Source organism: Narcine bancroftii, chromosome 14, assembly GCF_036971445.1.
Source record: "Narcine bancroftii isolate sNarBan1 chromosome 14, sNarBan1.hap1, whole genome shotgun sequence".
NCBI lineage: Eukaryota > Metazoa > Chordata > Chondrichthyes > Torpediniformes > Narcinidae > Narcine > Narcine bancroftii.
The window spans coordinates 6,822,082-6,843,564 of record NC_091482.1 but is presented as its reverse complement, the minus strand read 5'-3'; the positions used below and the strand labels follow the sequence as shown (position 1 = coordinate 6,843,564).

Below are 21,483 nucleotides of genomic sequence, written 5' to 3'. Positions count from 1 at the left end.
TTTCAATGTGATTGCTGCCATGTTTATTGGGCTGAACTTGCAATAATTTTAAAACATTTTTACGGAACCAGATTACATAAAAAGGTGGGGGAGGGGTGAAGTGCCAGTCGATGAAGTAGACAAAGATGATGTGGTCCAACAATAATCATGGCTTTTATTAGCAGAAGGTCATGGAACAATAATGAAAGACAATGGGTGCCTATACAGTTATATCCAAGGGAGTGTCCTTAACAGTCGAGATAACGCACAGCCAATGTTAGTACAGCAAGGCTCGCCAGAGGGGAGACAGGCAGCTTGGCAGACATTCACCACAAGGGGATATAAAAATGAAGTGGCAAACAATCCAGCCTTTAACTGGCCAATTGATGGGGGCCTTCTCTGCAGAACCAGAGCTGGGTTAGCATTTGAGATAGCCAAAGGGCTCGGTCTACCTTTGAGAAGGCAGTCTGCATGGGATGGAGGTGTGCCCAAAGCTGGGGCAGCCCCTTGCTTTGGTGGTCCAACTTCTTCCAGTTTCAGAAGATGGGAGCTGTGACACCCCCCCACCCTCCCCAAGCCCTCGGCCTGTCGCAGATGTGGAAGGACTGTAATGCTCAAGGCGGGATTTAGATCGAGCTCTCTTCGTGCTAGGATCTGGTAAAGCAGAGGTAGGAAATGCCAGCGGTTTCCCAGCTCAGAACCACAACGGTAAAACAGGTAGAAATTCGAGATTTAGAAAGACCTTTTTTTTTGGAAATTGTTTTTTTCATGATTTAAATAGGATCAGGTGAGAGCATTAAATGTTCTCCTTCAGATTGGCTCCGGCTTTAGCTTTTCCTTCAGAAAGGCCCGGACAAACTCCTCCACAACAGCTGGCGTGATCTCCTCCACGTCCTTGACATACTTAGCTCTCTGCGACATGTCCAGGATGGTGAGCAGCGGCGCCGATTCTGGCAGGTTGTTGAAATCCCTCAGCGACTCCGTCATGTCCTCCTGCAAGAGGAGTGGGGAGGGGGGTGCAGGTTAGTGGCCGGAACGATCGCGGAGCAAGGAGGCTTTGCTTTGGCGATGCAACCGGTGTGTCAGTGCAACCCAGTCGAACATTGCAAGCAACTGCACGGGGTGGGGGTTGCCCAGAATTGGACATTTTGGTGCTGGACATTATAGAGAAAAATAAAGACTTTTGTAGTCCTTTGGACATTTTGCCGCCCACAGTTTGGAGCTTTCCAGGAAACCCCCAGCGTTGGAATTTATTGTTATACTTATTAAATAATCAAAGGGTGGAGAGACCCTCTCTCAGGGTCAACGGCCGTCTAGCAAACACGTGCCTTGAAGCACAGAAAGGGCACCCCTTGCATCAATGCTTGGTCTGGCCATTCACGGCCATAGAACTTCCCCCAACTGTCTTGGACCTCACCATGCCGCTGGGTCCGGGAGGGGATGTTGAGAGGGTGGGTCTGGACCTGTGCAACCCCCTGCTCACCTAAATCCATTCACGCACATTCTGTTCCTTTCTGAGGAGTGGGATATCAAAGATTGCAGAGGGATTTAAACTACTTAGAGGAGTGGACAGAGAGATGGCAGATGAAGTTTAATGTTGAGGTGCTTCATTTTGGAAAGAATAATCAAAGCAAGACATGTGTGGTAAATGGGAGGGTGTTGAAGAATGCAGTGGAGCAGAAAGATCTAGGAATAACGGTGCATTGTTCCCTGAAGGTAGGAGCGCATTTGGATAGGGTGGTGAAGAAGGCCTTTAGTATGCTTGCCTATATCAATCAGGGCATAGAATATAGGAGTTGGGAAGTAATGATGAAACTGTACAAGGCATTGGTGAGGCCAAATTTAGAGGATTGTGTGCAGTTCTGGTCACCGATTTATAGGAAGGATATTAACAAGATAGAGAGAGTGCAGAGAAGATTTACAAAAATGTTGCCTGGGTTTCAGCATCTGAAATACAAGGAAAGATTGAGCAAATTAGGTCTTTGAGAGGGATAGATAGAGTTGATGTGGAAAGGTTTTTCCCATTGAGAGTAGGAGAGATGGATACAAGAGGTCATGAGTTGAGAGTTGACGGGCGCAAAGATTTAGGAGTAACATGAGGGGGAACTTCTTTACTCAGAGAGTGGTTACTGTGTGGAATGAGCTTCCGGGAAAGGTGGTGGAGACAGGGTCAATTTTGTCATTTAAGAAAGAGTTGGATAAGTATATGGATGGGAGGGGGATGGAGGGATATGGGCAGAGTGCTGGTAAGTGGGATTAGAGGAGGGTACTTGGATCAGTGCAGACTAGAAGGGCCAAATTGGCCTGTTTCCTTGCTGTAATTCATTTTGGATTTATTGTTATATGTATTAAATAATCATGCAAATAAAGGCAGAGGTTTCAGACAGGGCAGTGGGACTGAGTTGGGCAGCAGACAGTGAGTGGGCCAAAATGTCCAGGCATCTCTGAGAGGGCCAAAATGTCTTAGACCAGGCGAGGGTGGTAGGGGTGGTGGAGGCTTCAACAAGCAAATGGTTCAACAGGAGATATTGGAGTCGCGTGTGATACACACACCTGCTCGAGAAACTCAGCAGGTCACGCAGCATCCATAGGGAGTAAAGGCTAACCAACCTTTCAGGCCTGGGCCCATCCCCAAGGTATGAAGAGGGCTCGGTATAAGAATATAATTGGGTCAGGAACAAGCCCCATGGTGTCGATCCTGCCTCAGTTCTGTTCTCCTGCACATTCCCCGGAAACCTCAACTCCACCAGCAACAGGCCCTGGCCTCTGTATATTCAATGATTGTAAGATAATTCCAGGTTTACAAGTTTTCATTACATGGAACGTTACGGCACAGTATAGGACCTTCAGCCCACGATGTTGTGCTGACCTATGTAAACCTACTCCACAATGGCTTCCAATCACACCCAAATTAACTCGTCCATCTTCCCTCCTCACAGCCCATAACCCTCCATTTTTCTTGCCCCTATCCTACCAGCCTCCACAACCACCTCCGGCAATCCATTCCAGACACCCACCACCTCTAAATGTTGCTTCCCTCACTTTGAAGAGATGTCCTCTGGCATTGACCATGCTGCCCTGGAGAAAAGCTGCTGGCCATCCACCCTCTCATTACACCTCTACTAAGCCACCTCTGTCAGTCCGAAGAGAAAAGCCCTAGCTTGCTAAACCTTTCCTTCAAAGGTGATCTCCAATCCTGGCAACATCCTGGTAAATCTCCTCTGCTCCCTCCTCCAAAGCTTGGATGTAGTTCTGATAATGAGGCGACCAGAACAACACATTTGTTCTCTCAGGCTCTTGAACCTCCCCTTGTTACACTAATCAGGGTCCAACTGACACCACGAAATGTCTCTCTGTTCTATGGCTGTCACCTTTTTTGGCACCAGGAATTATTATCCATCTATTTTTTTCTGGGACATAGTGGAGTTTAGGGTTAACAATAGATAATAGGAGCTGGAGTAGGCCCTTCGGCCCGTCGAGCCAGCACCGCCATTTTACAGATCATGGCTGATCACTACTATCAGTACCCCTTTCCAGCCTTATCCCCATAACCCTTAACTCCTTTGCCCACTAGAGTCTTATCTAACTCTCTTTTGAACATAATCAGCGAATCTGCCTCTACCACCCTGGGAATGGGGAGGAAAGTGTGGCTGAGGCAGGATTTTTAAAAAATTTAAACCGACTCCAGCCATTGAAACCCGTGCCGCCCAATTCCACCCAAATTAACTCCAGCCCCCGTACATTTTGGAACGCACGAGGAAACTGGAGCACCCGGGGAAAACCCACGCACACACAATGAGAACGTACAGAGAGCGCTGGATTCAAACCTGAGTCGTGGGCGCTGTAATAAGTGTCATGTTTACTACTCGGCTAACTGTGCTGGCCAAGATCTGGTGGGGCAGTTTCGAGGGGTTTGTTCAAGTTCACTATCATCTGACTGTACATGTACCACCAAATGAAACAGCGTTTCTCTGGACCATGGTGCACACACGTATCACATTTCTCACACGGCACATAACAATCACATACATACATAAACAATTAACCCTATTACAGTAACCCCCCCCAGTAACTGGCACCTATTGGGATTGGTAGATGCCAGATAAGTGAATTTTCTGGTTGCTTGAGATTGTGTGTTGCGTGATCGGTGAACTGACCACTGGGGGGATTTAAACTTTCATATTTTTTACCTATTTATTTTCCGCAATTACCTTCCGTTTCTCCATCCATTGCACTGTTTGCTTATTGAAGCTCGCAACATTTCATTCTCTCTTTTTAATTCAATTAAGTCTACAATTGCAATTATTTTTATAGTTGTGTTTTTTGTTTACTGTTTGGCTGCAGCAAGTAAAAAATATGGTTCATAGATACATTGTACAATGTGTTGGATAATCAATCAATCTTCACTAAAACCAATTTTCCCATTCACAGACCATAGGCTGGAGACATTTTGTCTGCACAGGCAGTTGCAAGACCCTGCGCTGTGTTAAGGATAGATCCTGGCCTGCTGGTCCCCTGCAGCTTCTCATAGCTGGCACGATGGGCTGTGTATATTGGATTCCATTAAGTGGCATCTAAGTCTATGTTTTGTGGAGGTGACTGCAATGACCTTATATGGCTTTGTAAACTGTATCGACACACTCGCTGTTTGAAAGACTTTGATGTGTTTTGAGTAAAAACACAGAAATGCTGGAGGAATTCAGCAGATCTCGGAGCTTCCACGGGAGGTAAAGATATCCTGAATCATTTACCTTTACCTCCTGTGGACGCTGCAAGACCGGCTGAGATCCTCCAGCATTTCTGTGCTTTGACCACAATCACAGCGTCTGCAGACTTTCATATTTCACTTTTTAGCATCGTGGTTGATGGGGCTATCCAAGGGGTCGAAAAATGCCAGAGGAGGTCGATTGAACTTTTGGGGTTGAAAGAATTGTAGAGATCAACATCTCTGCTCCTGCCCGGGGAGCCCGACGTCCCCACTCCTGCCCGGGAGCCCAATGACCCCACTCCTGCTCAAGGGTCGGAAGGGCCTGTTACTGTCTTATATATCTAAATTTTTTTTGAAAACAACCCTGCCTCCACAGCGCTGCAGCATAGAGAGAATTCCCGGTGAGAAAAATAATTGCTTCTCATCTATCCCTCGACAAGTCCTTAATCCGCAATTAGTTCCGTATGATGATGGTGGTGGTGAGAGTTTACTGACGTACACACAAGTACAAATGCAATGAAAGTCTTACTTGCTGGTAATGTAAAGTATACGAACAAACAATAAAAGGCAGATCGAAGACAGAGAGAGTCAGATACTCAAATGTCAACAGGTGTACTGTGGAAAATTCACTGACAGCCTGGTTGGGGAATTCGATTGCCCAGGAGTGCAGAAGGTAGCAAACATAGCCAGGTCCATCACAGGCTCTGACCTCCCGTCTATTGTAGACATCTATGTGAAGCAGCCAACCTCATAAAGGAACCCCACCCCCACCCTGGTCACAGTCTCTTTTCACTGCTCCCTTCGGGCTGAAGGTACAGAAGGATGGTTTCCAAAATCTATCAGGCTCTTGAACCTCCCGTTGTGACTCTAATCAGAGACGAGTCCAAAACCATAAAAGGTTTGTCTGCACTATTGCAAAATAGTGGGATAACTGTGAATATTTGTTACCTATTTATCTTATTGTCTGTTAAATCAATTAAGTTTTATTATTATAGATTTTCTTGACAAGTACCTGTTCGGCTGCAGTAAGAATTTTGGTGACTTATGTACATTGTACATTTTATAGGAGTGTACACTCATTATTTTCATAAGTATAAATTAAATTAACAAAAATTACAATAAACAAATAAATTAAATTCACACACCCCCTCCAAATCAAGAAGAAACTCTCAGTAACACCCAGTCAAGTCTCCTAAGGATCTTAATAAGATCACATCTCCTTCTTGTAAACATTATTGAGAAAAGGCCCACGCTGTGTATAAAACCCCTGCAATCAATACCGCCAACCTTCACTGGTGCCTCAACTCCCTCCTTGGACAACGCCCACCTTCACTGGTGCCTCAACTCCCTCCTTGGACAATGCCCACCTTCACTGGTGCCTCAACTCCCTCCTTGGACAACGCCCACCTTCACTGGTGCCTCAACTCCCTCCTTGGACAACGCCCACCTTCACTGGTGCCTCAACTCCCTCCTTGGACAATGCCCACCTTCACTGGTGCCTCAACTCCTTCCTTGGACAACGCCCACCTTCACTGGTGCCTCAACTCCCTCCTTGGACAACGCCCACCTTCACTGGTGCCTCAACTCCTTCCTTGGACAAAGAAAAAAACAGAAAGCAGTGAGTGTTTCCAACTGCCTCTCTCTGTGGAGAGAGTGTTTTGGCCAATTGACCCTTCTAACTCCATGGGGCGGTGAAATGAAATCGAGTTCAAAAGGTGAGTCCTGAAACAAGAAGAGGCAAGCAGCTGCTGGTAAAGTGGAGCAACACATCTAATGCTGGAGGAACTTAGTGGGTCAGACAGCGTCATGGAATCCCGGAGAAGGGTTTCGGGTCGAAACATTAACTGTCAATTGTCTTCCTTCCCTGGCCTGCTGAGTTCCTCCAGCATTATGTTTGGGGCTCCTGGGGGCTGTATTGTTTGGAGTTTGTACTCAGACAGGCTGGTTCTGATGAAGAGTCATCAGCCTGTAAAATTAACTCCATTTTCCTCTCTCCACAGCAGCTGACTGACCTGCTGAGCGTTTCCAGAAATTCCCTTAGATTTCAGATTACCAGCGAGTGTATGCTTTATATCTCGCACTTCCCGAGTAACGTGGATGTCATTGGGACATGGAGGGGAGCTTGAGTTTTAAGGAGAAACTGGCCTCTCTTTTCCATCTCTTCCTTATCTTGATAGTGGCGGCTGGACTAATGGTGTGTTTTTGTTATAAGGCACTGGTGAGATCTCACTGTGAGCAGTTTTGGGCTCCTAATATAAGAAAGAATGTGTTGACTTTGGAGATGGTTCAGAGGAGGTTCATCAGGATGATTCCGGAATGAAAGGGTTATCAAATGAGGAGCATTTGACAGCTCTTGGCCTGTACTCATTGGAATTTAGGAGAATGGTGGGGGGGGGGGGGGGGGAAATCTCATTGAAACATTTCAAATGTTGAAAGGCGTGGACAGAGTAGAAAAGTTGTTTCCCATGGTGGGAGATTCTAGATCAAGAGGGCACAACTTCAGGATCGAAGGGTATCCAGTTGGAACAGAGATGTGGAAAAATTTCTATAGCCAGAGGGTGGTGAATCTATGGAATTTGTTGCCACGGGTGGTTGTGGAGGCTGGGTCATTGGGTGTATTGAAGGCAGAAATTGATAGGTTCTTGATTAGCCAGGGTATCAAAGGTTGTGGGAAGAAGGCCAGGCAGTGGGGCTGAGTGGGGAAATGGATCAGCTCATGATTGAATGACGGGGCAGACTCAACGGGCTGAATCGCCTTTTTCTGCTCCTGCGCTTGATAGTCTAAAACAAAGGGAAACCAATGTTGTCCATTTTGTGCACACACCCATAATGGGATTTTGAATCTTGACACTGATATTTTATTCCAGATTGATCAAGCTAATTGATTTAAACTCGTGCAGTTTACTGACCCCAAACCTGACTGCACAACTGAGATTGTCCTGTGTGGCGGGAATATTGTGTGGGACAGTAGATGCAAAGCATCGAACCGGAAGTCAATACAGAGGATCATCGAAATGGCTGGGAAGATCACTGGGGTCTTCCTTTCCTCTACGGATGACTTTCACCAGGAGCACCGCTTAAAAGGGCTCATTGAGGACTCTTTCAATCCAGCACACTGTATCTTCGACTCACTACCATCAGGAAGGAGCATCAACATCGGGACTGCCAGGGTGGGAAAATGTTTCTTCCCACAGGCTGCGAGATTGACATAACCATGTAAATCATCCCAAAATATTTATTTTGAATTATATCTTTATGGATGTGATCATGACGTGCTGTGTATTGTGTGTGTGTGAGCATTGTAGTCCAGAGAAATACTGTCTCATTGGGTTGTACATATAGGGATGATAATAAACTCGAGGTGGATCTCCTGGTCTCTAATGCTGATACACACCTGATCAAATCTGCAGAGCTTGGCAGGGCCTGTGATCTAACAGCCTGCCCGTCTACTATCTGAATAAAGCAGGGAGCCTCCCATGACTGGAGAAGTCTGGGACTTGGGAACAGCAGGAAAATTAAGGAGCACATTACAAGGACAGGGAGGCAGAACGTTGGAGGAGGATCTTGGGCAAGGGAAGGAGCGGAAGGACAGGGAATGACGTTGGGAAGATTGGTAGGGAGAGCAGGAAAGTGAAATGATTGCTAAATGGTAGGAAGCTCGTAAATGTTTGCAGGGACATCTGGGTTGTGCTGCTTTATGAGGTAGGGAAAATAGACATGCAGGTAATTGGGTAAGTGGTTGGGAAATTGGCCCAGACTGCATGAGGGTGGAAATAGAAAAGCATTCGGATTCCAGCCTTCTTGCAACAGAGGCCAACGCTTCATAAGGATGAATCCTTGAAATTCCTGAGCTCAAAGCACCATGGATGGTGGGATGTTGAGCTTTTTTCGAGGCCACGAGGATTTGATGGGAAAGGATTCGCCCAGGACGATCCAGGAACCGAATAGCCTAACTTTTCCAAAAGCTGCAGTGGCAAGATTCCTTTATTGCCATGTAATAAAAACAAAAGCTGTTGTTATCTGCCATAAGGCAGAGAGATTCACCATCAGCGCCTCTTACAGTCAGAGAGAGAGAAGAAAAAGTGAGGCCCCCTCAGAGTCACCGAGGGTCTGTAGATTCACCTCCAACAATGCTGCAGCCCCCATAGCCGCAAAGAGTCCAATCCAAGCTCCAGATCCAAACGATGACCTTCAGGGCCCTTGGACCCCCTCTCGCATCCCAGATCTGATCCCTTCAGCCAGTCTTGAGCAGTCCGCAGTGTGAATCCCTCCACTGCAATTGGCAGCAGCCCGCAGCCCACGCGGGTTTCTCTCTCGCGCCATCAGCAGCCTATGTGCTCTTCAGCCGCAGAACCTCTCACTGGTCCCCCATCATGATCACTGTCCCGTTAGTCGTCTCCTTCTCAAACGGGGGTTTTTCTAGTGCTCTGTGCCAGTCCTCTGCTTCCCCGGAGTCTGCAACACCCCACCACCCCCCCCCCACTCTCCGTGGCTGCTGCCGATCACAGGCGCCGCCATTTTGGGTGCAGACCCCGCGGTCGCAGAATTTTTAAGTACGGAGCTGAGGGCTGTTGGACTGGTTGGTTGGACATTGCGGGAACGCTGTATCTCTGTTCCCTGCTCTCCGCGGGTCTGCACCAACACCGCCATCTTTGCGTCGTTGTTGATGTAGTGAGTGGGGAGAGAGGATAAGGGAAAGGTGCCATCTCGTTCATTCTCCCATGGTGGTGAAGTTGTATAAGACATTGGTGAGGCCAGATTTGGAGGATTGTGTGCAGTTCTGGTCATCGAACTACAGTAAAAATATCAATAAGATAGAAAGAGTGCAGAGAAGATTATGAGGATGTTGCCTGGACTTCAAGAATTGAGTTTCAGGGAAAGGTTAAATAGGTTAGGACTTTATTCCCTGGAGTGCAGAAGAATGAGGGGAGATTTGATAAGACGTATTTAAAATTATGAGGGGTATAGACAGAGTAAATGTAGGTAGGCATTTTCCACCAAGGTTAAGCAAGACAAGATCTAAAGGACACGAGTTAAAGGTGAAAGGGAACATGTTTAATTGGAACATTAGGGGGAATTTCTTCATACAGAGTGTAGTGGGAGTGTGGAACGAGCTGCCAGCTGAGGTGGTGAATGTGGGCTTAATTTTGACATTTAAGAGAAATTTGGACAGGTACATGGATGGGAGGGGTATGGAGGGCTATGTTCAGAGGGGCTACGCAGAATAACAGTTCAGCACAGACTAGATGGGCTTTTTCTGTGCCATAGTGTTCTATGGAAGGGAAGGTGCCCACAGAATAGAGAGCAAGTTAAGAGCCTTACAGATCTTCCAACAGACCTGGAATCACAGCTGAGGCTGCGTGGGATCAGGACTCAGTCCAAGACCAAAATTAATGTCAGCATCTGAAAACATTTAAGGTCAAATACTTTCATTGGTTGCAAGCTACAACATTCTGATTCCTATTGCAATTCACTCGAAAATAACCTCAAATCCATTTCCGAGATGGTTAACGTTATAAATGTAATGAGATGGAACATGTCCCAGTAATCCACGGCAGATTATGTATGAGCATTTCCAGTCATTAACCCTTCCCCGTCCTGGAAGAGCTGGGAGTTAATGTTCTGGAAAATAAACAAGAATCAAAAGGAGCGACAGACAGGCAGCAGGTAACAAGGGGCTACAAAAGGTCGGCACAGGGAGCATAAAGGCTAGCACCTCACTGTTACGCCACCCTTCAAAGAAACGTACCGAGGTTGTAAGTCAATTGGGTGCAATTGGACAGCATGGGCTCGTGGGCCAAAAGGGACTGTTACCTTGTGACCCATTGCATTTAAATTTCAAGTCCTCCCATGCCAACCCTCTTTCAATTGTGCCTCAGGGGGACGGGCACTCACCTCCCAGACAGAATCTATGGGTTCAAATCCCACTCCAGAGGGCTCAAATAAGCCTTCACCTTTTAGAGAACCGGGAACTGAGGAACTCTCATGGCAGGAGGACATCCCATCCCTAATGCAGGTCCAGGAACTGTGGATTGTGTGGAGAAGGATACGCAAGGGTCCTTGTCACAGTTCATCCCCTGCAGCAGCCTGACGGGCTCTCTGATTCACCGGCTGTTGCCAGGGACGCACGCAGAGACAGTCATCCAGAGCTGCTGGAAGATCAACTCGGCGAGAGCGGCCTCTGCCTGAAATCTGTTGGTCTTTCAGCTCATGGAGACGTTGGTGAGGGAATGCTGCCAACTGCAGGGGTAGGTGCTGAGTGAAGCCCCGAGGCTTGGTGCAGCCAATGCAAGGGTGCGGTGGAGAAGGATCACAGTCCAGAGTCCTTCCACAGTGAGGCTTGGGCTATGTGAGCTGCTATTTGCTGTTACTTTGACACTAGTCTCTCCACTAGCTGTGGAGAGAGTGGAGAGAATGAAGTGACCTCACTTGTCGGGAAGGCACAACAGTAGATGACTGAAGCGGGCAAGGCGACCGGCCACCATTATGTCAACCTTCTATAGGAGCGCTTTCGAGAGGGTGGTGGTTGACCGCATCACAGTGTGGGTACGCGAGTGGCTGAGAGGATCAGTGGATTCTCACTTCCCACTATCAATGTGATCGACTGGGATTGTTGTCTGAAAAGGCCGCATTGAGGACCCCTTAAACTCCACATCTTTCAGCTGCTCCCGTCAGGAAAGAGATACAGGAGTATCAGAGCCAGCACCACCAGGCTGAGGAACAGCTTCTTCCCACGGGTAACGAGAATGCTGAACGACCAAAGGGACCGATCGCACTAACCATCCAAGACTCTCACATTTCTGAAACAATATTTATTTATTTGTATATATGAATACTTGTCCTGCATGGGTATTGTTTGTCTGTACGTGTGTTATATCAGGTTGTGTGTCTGCGTGTTTTGCACCGAGGACTGGAGAACGCTGTATCGTCGGGTTGTACTCCGCAATCTGATGACAATAAACACAACTTGACTACCAGACACATTTTCCCCTCCTCTAGATCTCTGCATCAACCCTCCCTATTTCTATTCCCCCCCCCCCCCCCCGCCCTTGACACTTGGGCCAACACTCCTTTAACCTTCCTGGTGCTCGTCCCTGCACGCTCTCCTGTTGAGTGTCACCTTTCTGGATCACGATGTCACGGCGTGGCGGTTACACAACAACACCACCCCCCACCCCCCCCCCCACCGGGCCTGCTGGAGCCGCAGCCCTTTGTACGCAGAAACTGGAAGCGATCTCGTCTTCACCTGACCTGGGCGTTACTTTGCAGGGTTGAAAGAGAAGGAATAGAAATGAGCTGCAGGGGAATCATCCATCATTCTGACAAGTGCAGACTCACTGCCTCACTCACAAGATGAGGACGGCCAAGTTGCTGGGTATTGTATTAACTTCCCATTGACGAGAACATTCCGGGGATTGGCGGGCTTCAAGTTTGAAGGGAGTTTGGATAGGCTGGGACTTTTCTCCCTGCAGCATAAAAGGCTGACAGGAGAGGGTAATAAAATCACGAGGGGCCTAGAAAAGGTAAATAGTCCTTGCCTTTTCCCGTGGGGGGGGGGGGGGAAGAGAGAGTCTAAAACTAGAGAGCATAGATTTAAGGCAAAGAGGGGAAAGATGTGGAAGGGAACTGCCTCCACAGAGGGCAGTGGGTATGTGGAACGAGCTTCCAGAGGAAGTAGACCCGAGGACAAATCAAACATTTAAAAGATATTCAATAAACGGAGGGGAAAGGGTTACGACAGGGTTGGTCAACCTTTTAATTTAGACATACAGCACAGTAACAGGCCATTTCGGCCCACGAGTCTATACCAGGTTAATTGGGCGGCACGACTCATGGGCCAAAACGACCTGTTACCGTGCTGTATGTCTAAATTAAAAGGTTGGCCACCCCTGGGTTGAAGTATCTGGTTGAAGGTGAGGGGAGAAGATTTAGAAGGGAGCTGAGAGGCACCTTCTTCACCACGCAGAAGGTGGTGGGTATGCGGAGGGGGGTAGAGACAGTAAAGACAAGACACTGGAGAAACTCGCCAAAGATAAAGTTACATAACCAATATTTCAGGCCTGAGTCCTTCATAGGCAAAATGTAGGCAGGCATCTGAATAAAATGATGTGGGGAAGGGGCAGGAGCACAGTCCCACAGGCAGGAGTTAATGGGTGGTTAAGGGAGGGAGGGCACAGCAGCAAACAAGGGAAGGGGGTGGCTCTGTGAAGGGGGTGGGGAGACAGAGGGATGGGGGAGGGGGGGAGGGAGGGAGAATGGGGAGTGGTCCAGCAGAAACCGGAGAAGCCGACATTAATGATAATACAGTTGGATGTTAGGTGTCTGCAGACACAATGATTGAAATTTTTTAAAAAGCGATGGTGGAGAAACTCAGCAGATCAAATAGTGTACTTTACGTAGCAAAGAGAAACAGAAATCTTTTGTCTGGGCGCCTGCCCACATTTTATCAAATGTGATGAAGGGCTCAAGCCTGAAACGTTGGTGATGCATCTTTGTCTTTTGTCTTCTTTGTGTCAGGAATGTTAGATGCTGTTCCTCCAATTTACGGGTGGCCTTGGTTTGGCAGCACACGAGGCCATGGACAGACACATTGGCATGGGGGCAGAATTTTTTTTGAAGGAGGGGGTAACCTCGGATGATCAAGATCAGTGGTTCTCAACCTTTTTCTTTCCACACATTCCACTTTAAGTAATCGTGGTGCTCTGTGACTAGAAAGGGATCGCTTAAGGTGGGATGTGAGTGGGAAGGGAAGGTTGAGAATCACTGCTCTAGACCCCATTGTTACTGAAATATTTTGCTTGAGAAAAATTGTCATTGGCCCATTTCCTTTGGAGTTATGAAACCGTGCACGTAACAAGTCAATGAGGTACAATTAAAACAGTTGTTTCAAACTTTTTATTTTCACTCACACACCACCTTAAGCAATCCCTTACTAATCACAGAGCACCAATGACATAGAAATTACTTAAGATGGTCTGTGAGTGGAAAGAAAAAGGTTGAGAACCACTAATCTAGATCTCAGGTACATAGATAGGTAAGGTTGAACAGGATTTGGGCGATCATGAGGGGAAAGTGAGGGGGGCAGTGGGTGTGCGGAACGGGCTGGGCAGAGGACATTGGGATGAAAGGCCTGTTAACAGTGTGGTAAAACTCAGTGACTACGACCATTGCCTTGGGAATCCTCAGCAACAGGAGAAGCACAGAATAAAGCAGAAACTTCCACGGGAATGGAAAGCCTCGACTTGCCAGCGAGGGTCTGAAGCTGTCACTGGCCCTGACCAATTAGCCAGGTGCAGGATGTATTTAATGCACTGTAGCTTGCAGTGACTGTCACTCGCCATATCCATCACACTCGCAGCTCATTTCCGATCTTTGCTCTTTGATCTTCGTGTTTACAGCAGCCTTCGAGTTAGGGGCAAGTCAGTCTGGCTCATGTCAGACTGAGGTAATGGATTGGAGCACAGGCCCTCTGGGGAAGAGACCCAGGGCTGTTCCCGAGGTTCTTTGGAACGCTCTGCAGGCCATCCCATGAGCGGCCGGAACCCACTACCACTTCCCAGGCTCGGAGCTTCGGTCAAGCTTGATTGCTGAGTCCACTACCTTTCTGCGAATAATGAAATCATCTCTGAAATAGCCAGCATGAGAACACAAGCCAACAGGAACAGGGCACTCAGCCCTTCTAATCCCCCCAAACCCCATCATTCATGGCTGATCCTCAACCCCTCTACTGCCCCAGTTAAGAGTCAAGTGGCAGAGAGGCAGGCCATTTGGCCCATCCTATCCATACCACCCATCAAATACTCCTGGAGTGTAGGAAGTTGAGAGGGGATTTTGGATGGCATGGTTAGCGAGATGCTATCGCAGAGCCAGCAATCTGTGTTTGAATCTGTGGCTGTCTGCAAGGAGTTTGTGTGCTCTTCCTGTGTCTCCGGTTTCCTCCCATGGGATTAACAGATTAATTGGTGTATTTAGGCGACACGGGCCTGTAAGCCTAAAAACACACACAAATGCTGGAGGATCTCAGCCGGTTTCACAGCATCCATAGGAGGTAGATATATAACTAACAGTTTGGGCCGGAGCCCTTCAAGGTATGACTAAAGAACAGAAAGGCAAAAGACTGAAGACCAGCAGAGAGAGGAGTCCAGTCCCACAAAAGGTGTTAATTGAATATGATAAGACCCAACCAGTCTTCAGCCTTTAGGTCAGTGGTTCCCAACCTTTTTCTTTCCACTCACATACCACTTTAATTATTCCCTATGCCATAGGTGATCTGTGATTGGTAAGGGATTGCTTAAGGTGGTCTATGGGTGGAAAGAAAAAGTTTGAAAACCGTGGTTTTATTCATACCTGATTGACTCATTATGTGCATGGTTTCATAACTCCAAAGGAAATGGGCCAATGACAATCTTTCTCAAGCAAAATATTTCAGTAACAATTGGGTCTACAGAAGTGATTCTCAGCCTTCCCTTCCCACCCACATCCCACCTTAAGCAATCCTTTACTAATCACAGAGGACTGATGGCATAAGGATTACTTAAAGTGGTATGTGAGTGGAAAGAAAAAGTTTGAAAACTGCTAAAGACTCCATTATTGGAATGTAATACTACATTTAGAATGCGACATATATGAAATTTTTAAATTCTCCCCACTGTCAGGAAGACAGAGTTGCCACTTTGTCCGCACCCCTCACAGAAATGAAGGCCCAGCGAGGAATGAATTCACGATCCCTTGTTTACAAGGCCAGTGTTCTAACCACTGAACTATTGGAGCCTCTTCAGATGCATTTAGGTCTGGAGTGCCGAAAGCTAGAGGTTCTGGGTCAAAGGTGAGAGGGGTAGGAGACCCAAGGGGCAATTATTTTCACACAGAGGGCGGTGGGTGAGTGGAACGAGCTGCCTGAGAAAGTGGCAGAGGTAGGGGATAATTGCAATTTTAGAAGAGATTTGGGCAGGTACATGGAGGAGAAAGTTTTCAAGCAATGGTTCTCCACCTTTTCCTTCCACTCACATACCACCTTAAGTAATCCCTTATTAACCATGGAGCACCGATGGCAACTTATGGCAAATTTAAGTTCTTGGGTGTCACTATCTCAGAGGATCTTTCCTGGACCCAACACACCAATGGCATTGTGAAGAAAGCCCGTCAGTGCCTCCATTTCCTCAGGAGTTTGAGGAGGTTTGGTTTGACACCAGAAACCCTAGCAAATTTCTACAGAGGTGTGGTAGAAAGTGTGTAACCAGCTGCATCACGGTCTCGTATCGGAACATCAATGCCGCCCCCCCCCAGCGAAAACCCCTGCAAAACATAATGGATGCAGTCCAGGGGCATCACACACAAAACCCTCCCCACCATCGAGAACATCTGCAGGGAACCCTGCCGTCAGAGAGCAGCAGCGATCATCAAGGATCCACACCACCCAGCACACGATCTGTTCTGGCTGGTGCCATCAGGAAAGAGGTATAGGAGCGACCAGGTTCAGAGATCCCCCTCCACTATCAGACACCTCAACGACAAACTCAATCAGGGACTCATACTTCATTAATTTTTTACTCTGTAATGTACAGTCAGTTTGTTTACATTCCTTTATTTGTTTACACGTGTACCCTGAGTAAGTTTTTCGTTTGCACTACCAATAATTGGTAATTCTGCCTGGCCCGCTGAAAAAAGAATCTCAGGGCTGTATGTGATGGCGAGTGTGTAGTCGGACAATAAAGCTGATTTCTTGCATGGGTTCCTTCCCTGCTTTTGGCCTCTCCCAAGCCTGGTTCAAGGTGTGACTCTGACCCGAGGGCCACCAACAGCCTCCCACACCACGTTGAGCCTTCTCAGTAACAGATGCCGAATCCTCGCTGCAGCAGCGCTCCCCAAATCGTCGCCAATTAGCACAAGCTCAGTAGAAGAATTAAAACCAGTTGGACGAGGTGCTCCTGGCTGAAATTCAAGGACGACAAACTCATCTCAGGAGCTCCAGAAAATTCATCTGGGCATCCTTCCACTGGAATCTTCTCCAGCACTGGTTATCCTGAAATATATTGAAACCATTCCGTTCCACTGACAGCTCATCACTAAATTAGATTACACTGTGAGCTCAGTGCAGTCACACATGGAGGAAACACAAGAAACTGCAGTAGAAAATGCAAACCCATCAGCAATTCAATAAAACGCTTCAAGACCATAGTCTCTTACAAACTCACCCCCAAATTTCGGGATCTCGGCCTCGGCACCGTGCCCGGCTCCCACCCCTGCAACTGGATCCCGGGCTTCCTGTCGAACAGACCATAATCAGTGAAGTAGGGGGTAAATGGCGTTTTGGGCCTGGGCCCATTGTCAGGTACAAGCAAAAAGTAGGCAAACCCTATCAATTTTCTACAAAGGTGTGGTGGAAAGTGTACTGGCCGGCTGCATCACGATCTGGTGTGGGGTCACCAATACCCCTGAGTGTAAAGCCCTGCAGAAGGACATGGACACAGTCCAGGACATCATGGGCAAAACCCTCCCCATATCGAGAACATCTACGGGGAACGCTGCAGTCGGAGAGCAGCAGGGACAAAAAAGGATCCTAAAGGATCCTCACCACCCAACATATACTCTGTCCTCACTGCTGCCATCAGGAAAGAGGCCTCAGTGCCACAAGATTCACACCATCAGGTTCAGGAACAGCTGCTACGCCCTCCGCCATCAGACTCCTCAACGACAAACTCAATCAGGGACTCATTTAAGGACTCTTTTTACTTCATTAATTTTTTACTCTGTAATGTACAGTCAGTTTGTTTACATTCCTTGTACCCTGAGTAAGTTTTTCGTTTGCACTACCAATAATTGGTAATTCTGCCTGGCCCACTGGAAAAAGAATCTCAGGGCTGTATGTGATGTCGAGTGTGTACTCGGACAATAAAGCTGATTTCTTGCATGGGTTCCTTCCCTGCTTTTGGCCTCTCCCAAGCCTGGTTCAAGGTGTGACTCTGACCCGAGGGCCACCAGCAGCCTCCCACACCACGTTGAGTCTTCTCAGTAACAGATGCCAAATCCTCGCTGCAGCAGCGCTCCCCAAACCGTCGCCAATCAGCACAAGCTCAGCAGAAGAATTAAAACCAGTTGGACGAGGTGCTCCTGGCTGAAATTCAAGGACGACAAACTCATCTCAGGAGCTCCAGAAAATTCATCTGGGCATCCTTCCACTGGAATCTTCTCCAGCACTGGTTATCCTGAAATATATTGAAACCATCCCGTTCCACTGACAGCTCATCACTAAATTAGATTACACTGTGAGCTCAGTGCAGTCACACATGGAGGAAACACAAGAAACCGCAGTAGAAAATGCAAACCCATCAACAATTCAATAAAACGCTTCAAGACCACAGTCTCTTGCAAACTCACCACCAAACTTCAGCATCTCAGCCTCGGCACCGCGCCCGTCTCCCACCCCTACAACTGGACCCAATGTTACAGGACATTCAGTAAAGTAGGGGGTAACCGGCATTTTGGGCCTGAGCCCGTCGTCAGGTACAAGTAAAAAGTAGGCAAACCCTGTCAATTTTCTACAGAGATGTGGTGGAAAGTGTACTGACCGGCTTCAACACTGTCTGGTGTGGGGTCACGAATACCCCTGAGCGTTAAGCCCTGCAGAAGGAAGTGGACACACCTCAGGACATCACGGGCAAAGCCCTCCGCACTATCGAGAACATCTACGGAGAACGCTGCCGTTGGAGAGCAGCAGGAATCATAAAGGATCCTCACCACCCAATACATGCTCTGTGCTCGCTGCTGCCATCAGAAAAGGTGCCACAAAACTCGCACCCACCAGGTTAAGGAACGGCTGCTTCCCCTCCACCATCAGACTCCTCAATGACAATCTCAATCAGGGGCTCATTTATGGACTCTTACTTGTGCACTTTATTGATTTTCTTTTTTTATTCTCTCTGTATTGCACAGTCAGTGTGTTTACATTTCTTTCTTTGTTTATACATGTATGTTGAGTACAGTTTTTTTCTGCACTACCAATAAGGGGTAATTCTGTCGTGCCCGCAGGAGAAAGGATCTCGGGGCGGTATGTGATCTGTCAATAAATCGGAATTCTGAATCTGATTAAAAAGCGGGAGGGGGAGAGGGGAGGGGAGAGGAAGGGGCACAGACCAACAGGTCATAGGTGGGAGGGTGGAAGAAGCTGGGAAGTAATGGGGCGGTATCTCTGTATGGAGAGGGAGGGCAGTGGGTAGCTAGAGGAAGGAGATGGAGTGTTGAGGGAAAGGGAGGGATGGGGAAAGGGTGAACAGAAATTGTAGAATTTGATATTAATGCCATCTGGTCATAGTGGCAAGACAGAGTATAAGATATTGTGACCCCCCCCCCACCCATGTCTTTATTCAGGAGCTTGTCTGTTTTTGCTGAAACATGACGAAGGGTCCCGGCCCAAAATGTCAGCCACCCTTTATGGATGCTGCATGAGCTGCTGAGTTTCTCCAGCACTTTTGTGTATTATGGCCGTGTGAGCGAACCTGGCCGCTGATCGCTGACAGGAGATCAAAGGTTCACTCACATCAGTGGAAAGGTGAATCCAGTCACATTCCTGATCCCAACAGGTTTAAAGAGAATTATTACCTTCTAACTTTCCGCCCAGTCTTGCTTCTGATGGTTTAGCGCAAGGTCTGTTTCTAGTTTAAGGTTGAGTATGTTCTCATGTTAAGGGAATGCTTCCAATTAACGCTCAAAGCTTTCAGGCTCAGTTTGGACAGTGGCAGACACGAGTGCCTGGGAAACATCAGCCATTCCAGACGCAGTGACCACTTGGTACCAGGAATTATTTCCATCAGATGCAAGATCACCAAACTCTGGTTTGGATCTGGAGCTTGGTTGCTCCAGATCAGGAGTCTGTGTAGCCAGAAGCGAATCCATGGACACTCAGTGACTCTGAAGGGATTCTCTTTTGCTTTTCTTTCTTGTTCTGTCAGGGGCAATACTTATGGCAACTCTTTGTCTGCCTTTCGGCAGGCAGTTAAAGTATGTGTGTTACATTTTCATTGATTTATTACGTGATAATAAAAGGAGCATTAAACTTGCTATGACACCATCTGTGCACCTGATCTACCCGTTTAAAAAAATAATTAAAATGTACAGACCCTCTGGCCCATGCCATCCAAATGTAGCCCTGTGACCAATTAACCTACCGACCCTGTAGATCTTTGGAGGGTGGGAGGAAATGGAGCACCCAGGGGAAATCCACGCAGACATGGGGAGAACGTACAAACTCCTTACAGACAGCACCGGATTCGAACCTGGGTGGCTGGCCCTGCACTAACTGTTCCTTCCTTCAGTACCTGAAGCCTTGGGTAAAGGAAGGCGGTGGGATTCAAGAACTGCAGTCACGAACGTAATGCTTGTGTAGCAAACATGCACGCACTACTTTAATTCCGAGATACCGCAAGGTGGCAGGCCCTTCTGGCCCACCAGTCTGCGCCCATGTGACCAATTAATTTACCGACCCCTCACGTCTTTGGAAGACACCCAAGTATCTGAGAGAAACCCATGCAGCAACAGGGAGGAGGTACAGACTCCTTACACCGGATTCAAACCTGGATTTCTGGCACGTTAGTAATGCTGAGCTAGACGTGCTGCCCAAGTTTGTGAGGGTGTCGGTTTCCCTCACCCACGCATGTTCCAGCTTCTCCTTCTCCAATGCACAATTCCCTCAGCAGGTACCCAGACTCAGCGGTGATCAGGCTGGCCTGATATCCTCTGGTGTCCGTGGTAGCTGCCATTCCTCCCCACTAAGCCAGGCAGCCATGTGCGGGACCTCACTTTCTGGCAGTGAGCACGGATTGTAGCCGGACGTGGTCCAAGAGGAGGGAGAGGACGCTTCTCCAGAGTGGCAGCGTCAGACCGCCAGGCTCCAGTTCATGCATCAGGGTTGGGGGTTAACACCCAAGGTCTGCGTGATTCTGCCTCTACCAGTCATCTGAGCGGAGAAGGTATCGCAGCCTCCCACACTGCAGCAGGCAAGGAATGGGGGCACCACTAACTCCCGCTGCCCTCCCCACCTGCAGCTGATGAACCCAGGTCTGGCTCACTTCTACAGACCCCACCCTGGGCATCTGCCTGGTGATGGACCACAGATATCACCCCCGATCAGTTCATTTTATGTCTCGAGGGATATCTCCCCTGAAGAAGTTACGGACACCGTTTGACCAGCTATATGGTTATAATTGAAAATATTGTTAACTGAGATCACAAAAAATGCAATAGGAAGTTAATTCCCTGCAGATTAGTGCTCAGATCAGTTTTTTTCAGATCTTAGTTAAAAACTGTACTATTGACCTCAGGAGTTGCTGAACCGGAGTTTTAACCTGGAGAATATGCATACTGAAATCAGGAACAAATAAACGATAAGCAGGAAAACTGGTGATGATTTAACTGACTTTTAGTTGTATTTTTGCCCGTGCACATGTGGGCATGTGCCTGAATTTCTGGCAGCCCTTGCATGGGAGGCCTTGTGTATCTTTCAACTTAATTTCATTTCCCTTACGCTCCTGGGAAATGTTTAAATGCTTTTAAAAGTCAAAACACAAGGCTCTGCGATTGCGTCTCAAGCTGGGCCCTCTCCCCACCCCATCCCCCACATCTTGGCAGTGCGGGAGTTGGGGGGGGGGGGGGAATGGATCCCAGCCTCGCTCCCTGCGGAACAGCTGGCAGCTGCCAAGGGACAGCACCTGGTTCACAGCAGGAGCCGGCAGACACCAGCGTTACTTAGTGGGTGGAAGAAAAAAAAACGTCTTTTAACAAGCACACAACATGTTCCCCTC

At 47.9% G+C, this 21,483-nt stretch overlaps 1 protein-coding gene across 2 annotated transcripts in view; it reads right to left on the bottom strand.

Annotated features, from left to right (window-relative positions):
* Nucleotides 1-21,483, bottom strand: part of nxn (nucleoredoxin) — a 90,886-nt gene continuing 69,403 nt past the window's right edge. Inside the window, exons 8-9 of one of the 2 annotated variants that reach the window (XM_069910959.1) lie at nt 16,882-16,951; nt 787-972 (exon numbers count right to left, since the gene is read on the bottom strand). In XM_069910959.1, coding sequence (XP_069767060.1) covers nt 884-972; nt 16,882-16,951 — 159 coding nt within the window. In that variant the 3' untranslated portion in view covers nt 787-883. Of the gene's footprint in view, nt 973-16,881; nt 16,952-21,483 lie in introns of both variants that reach the window. The other variant, XM_069910958.1, reaches the window with a different exon arrangement.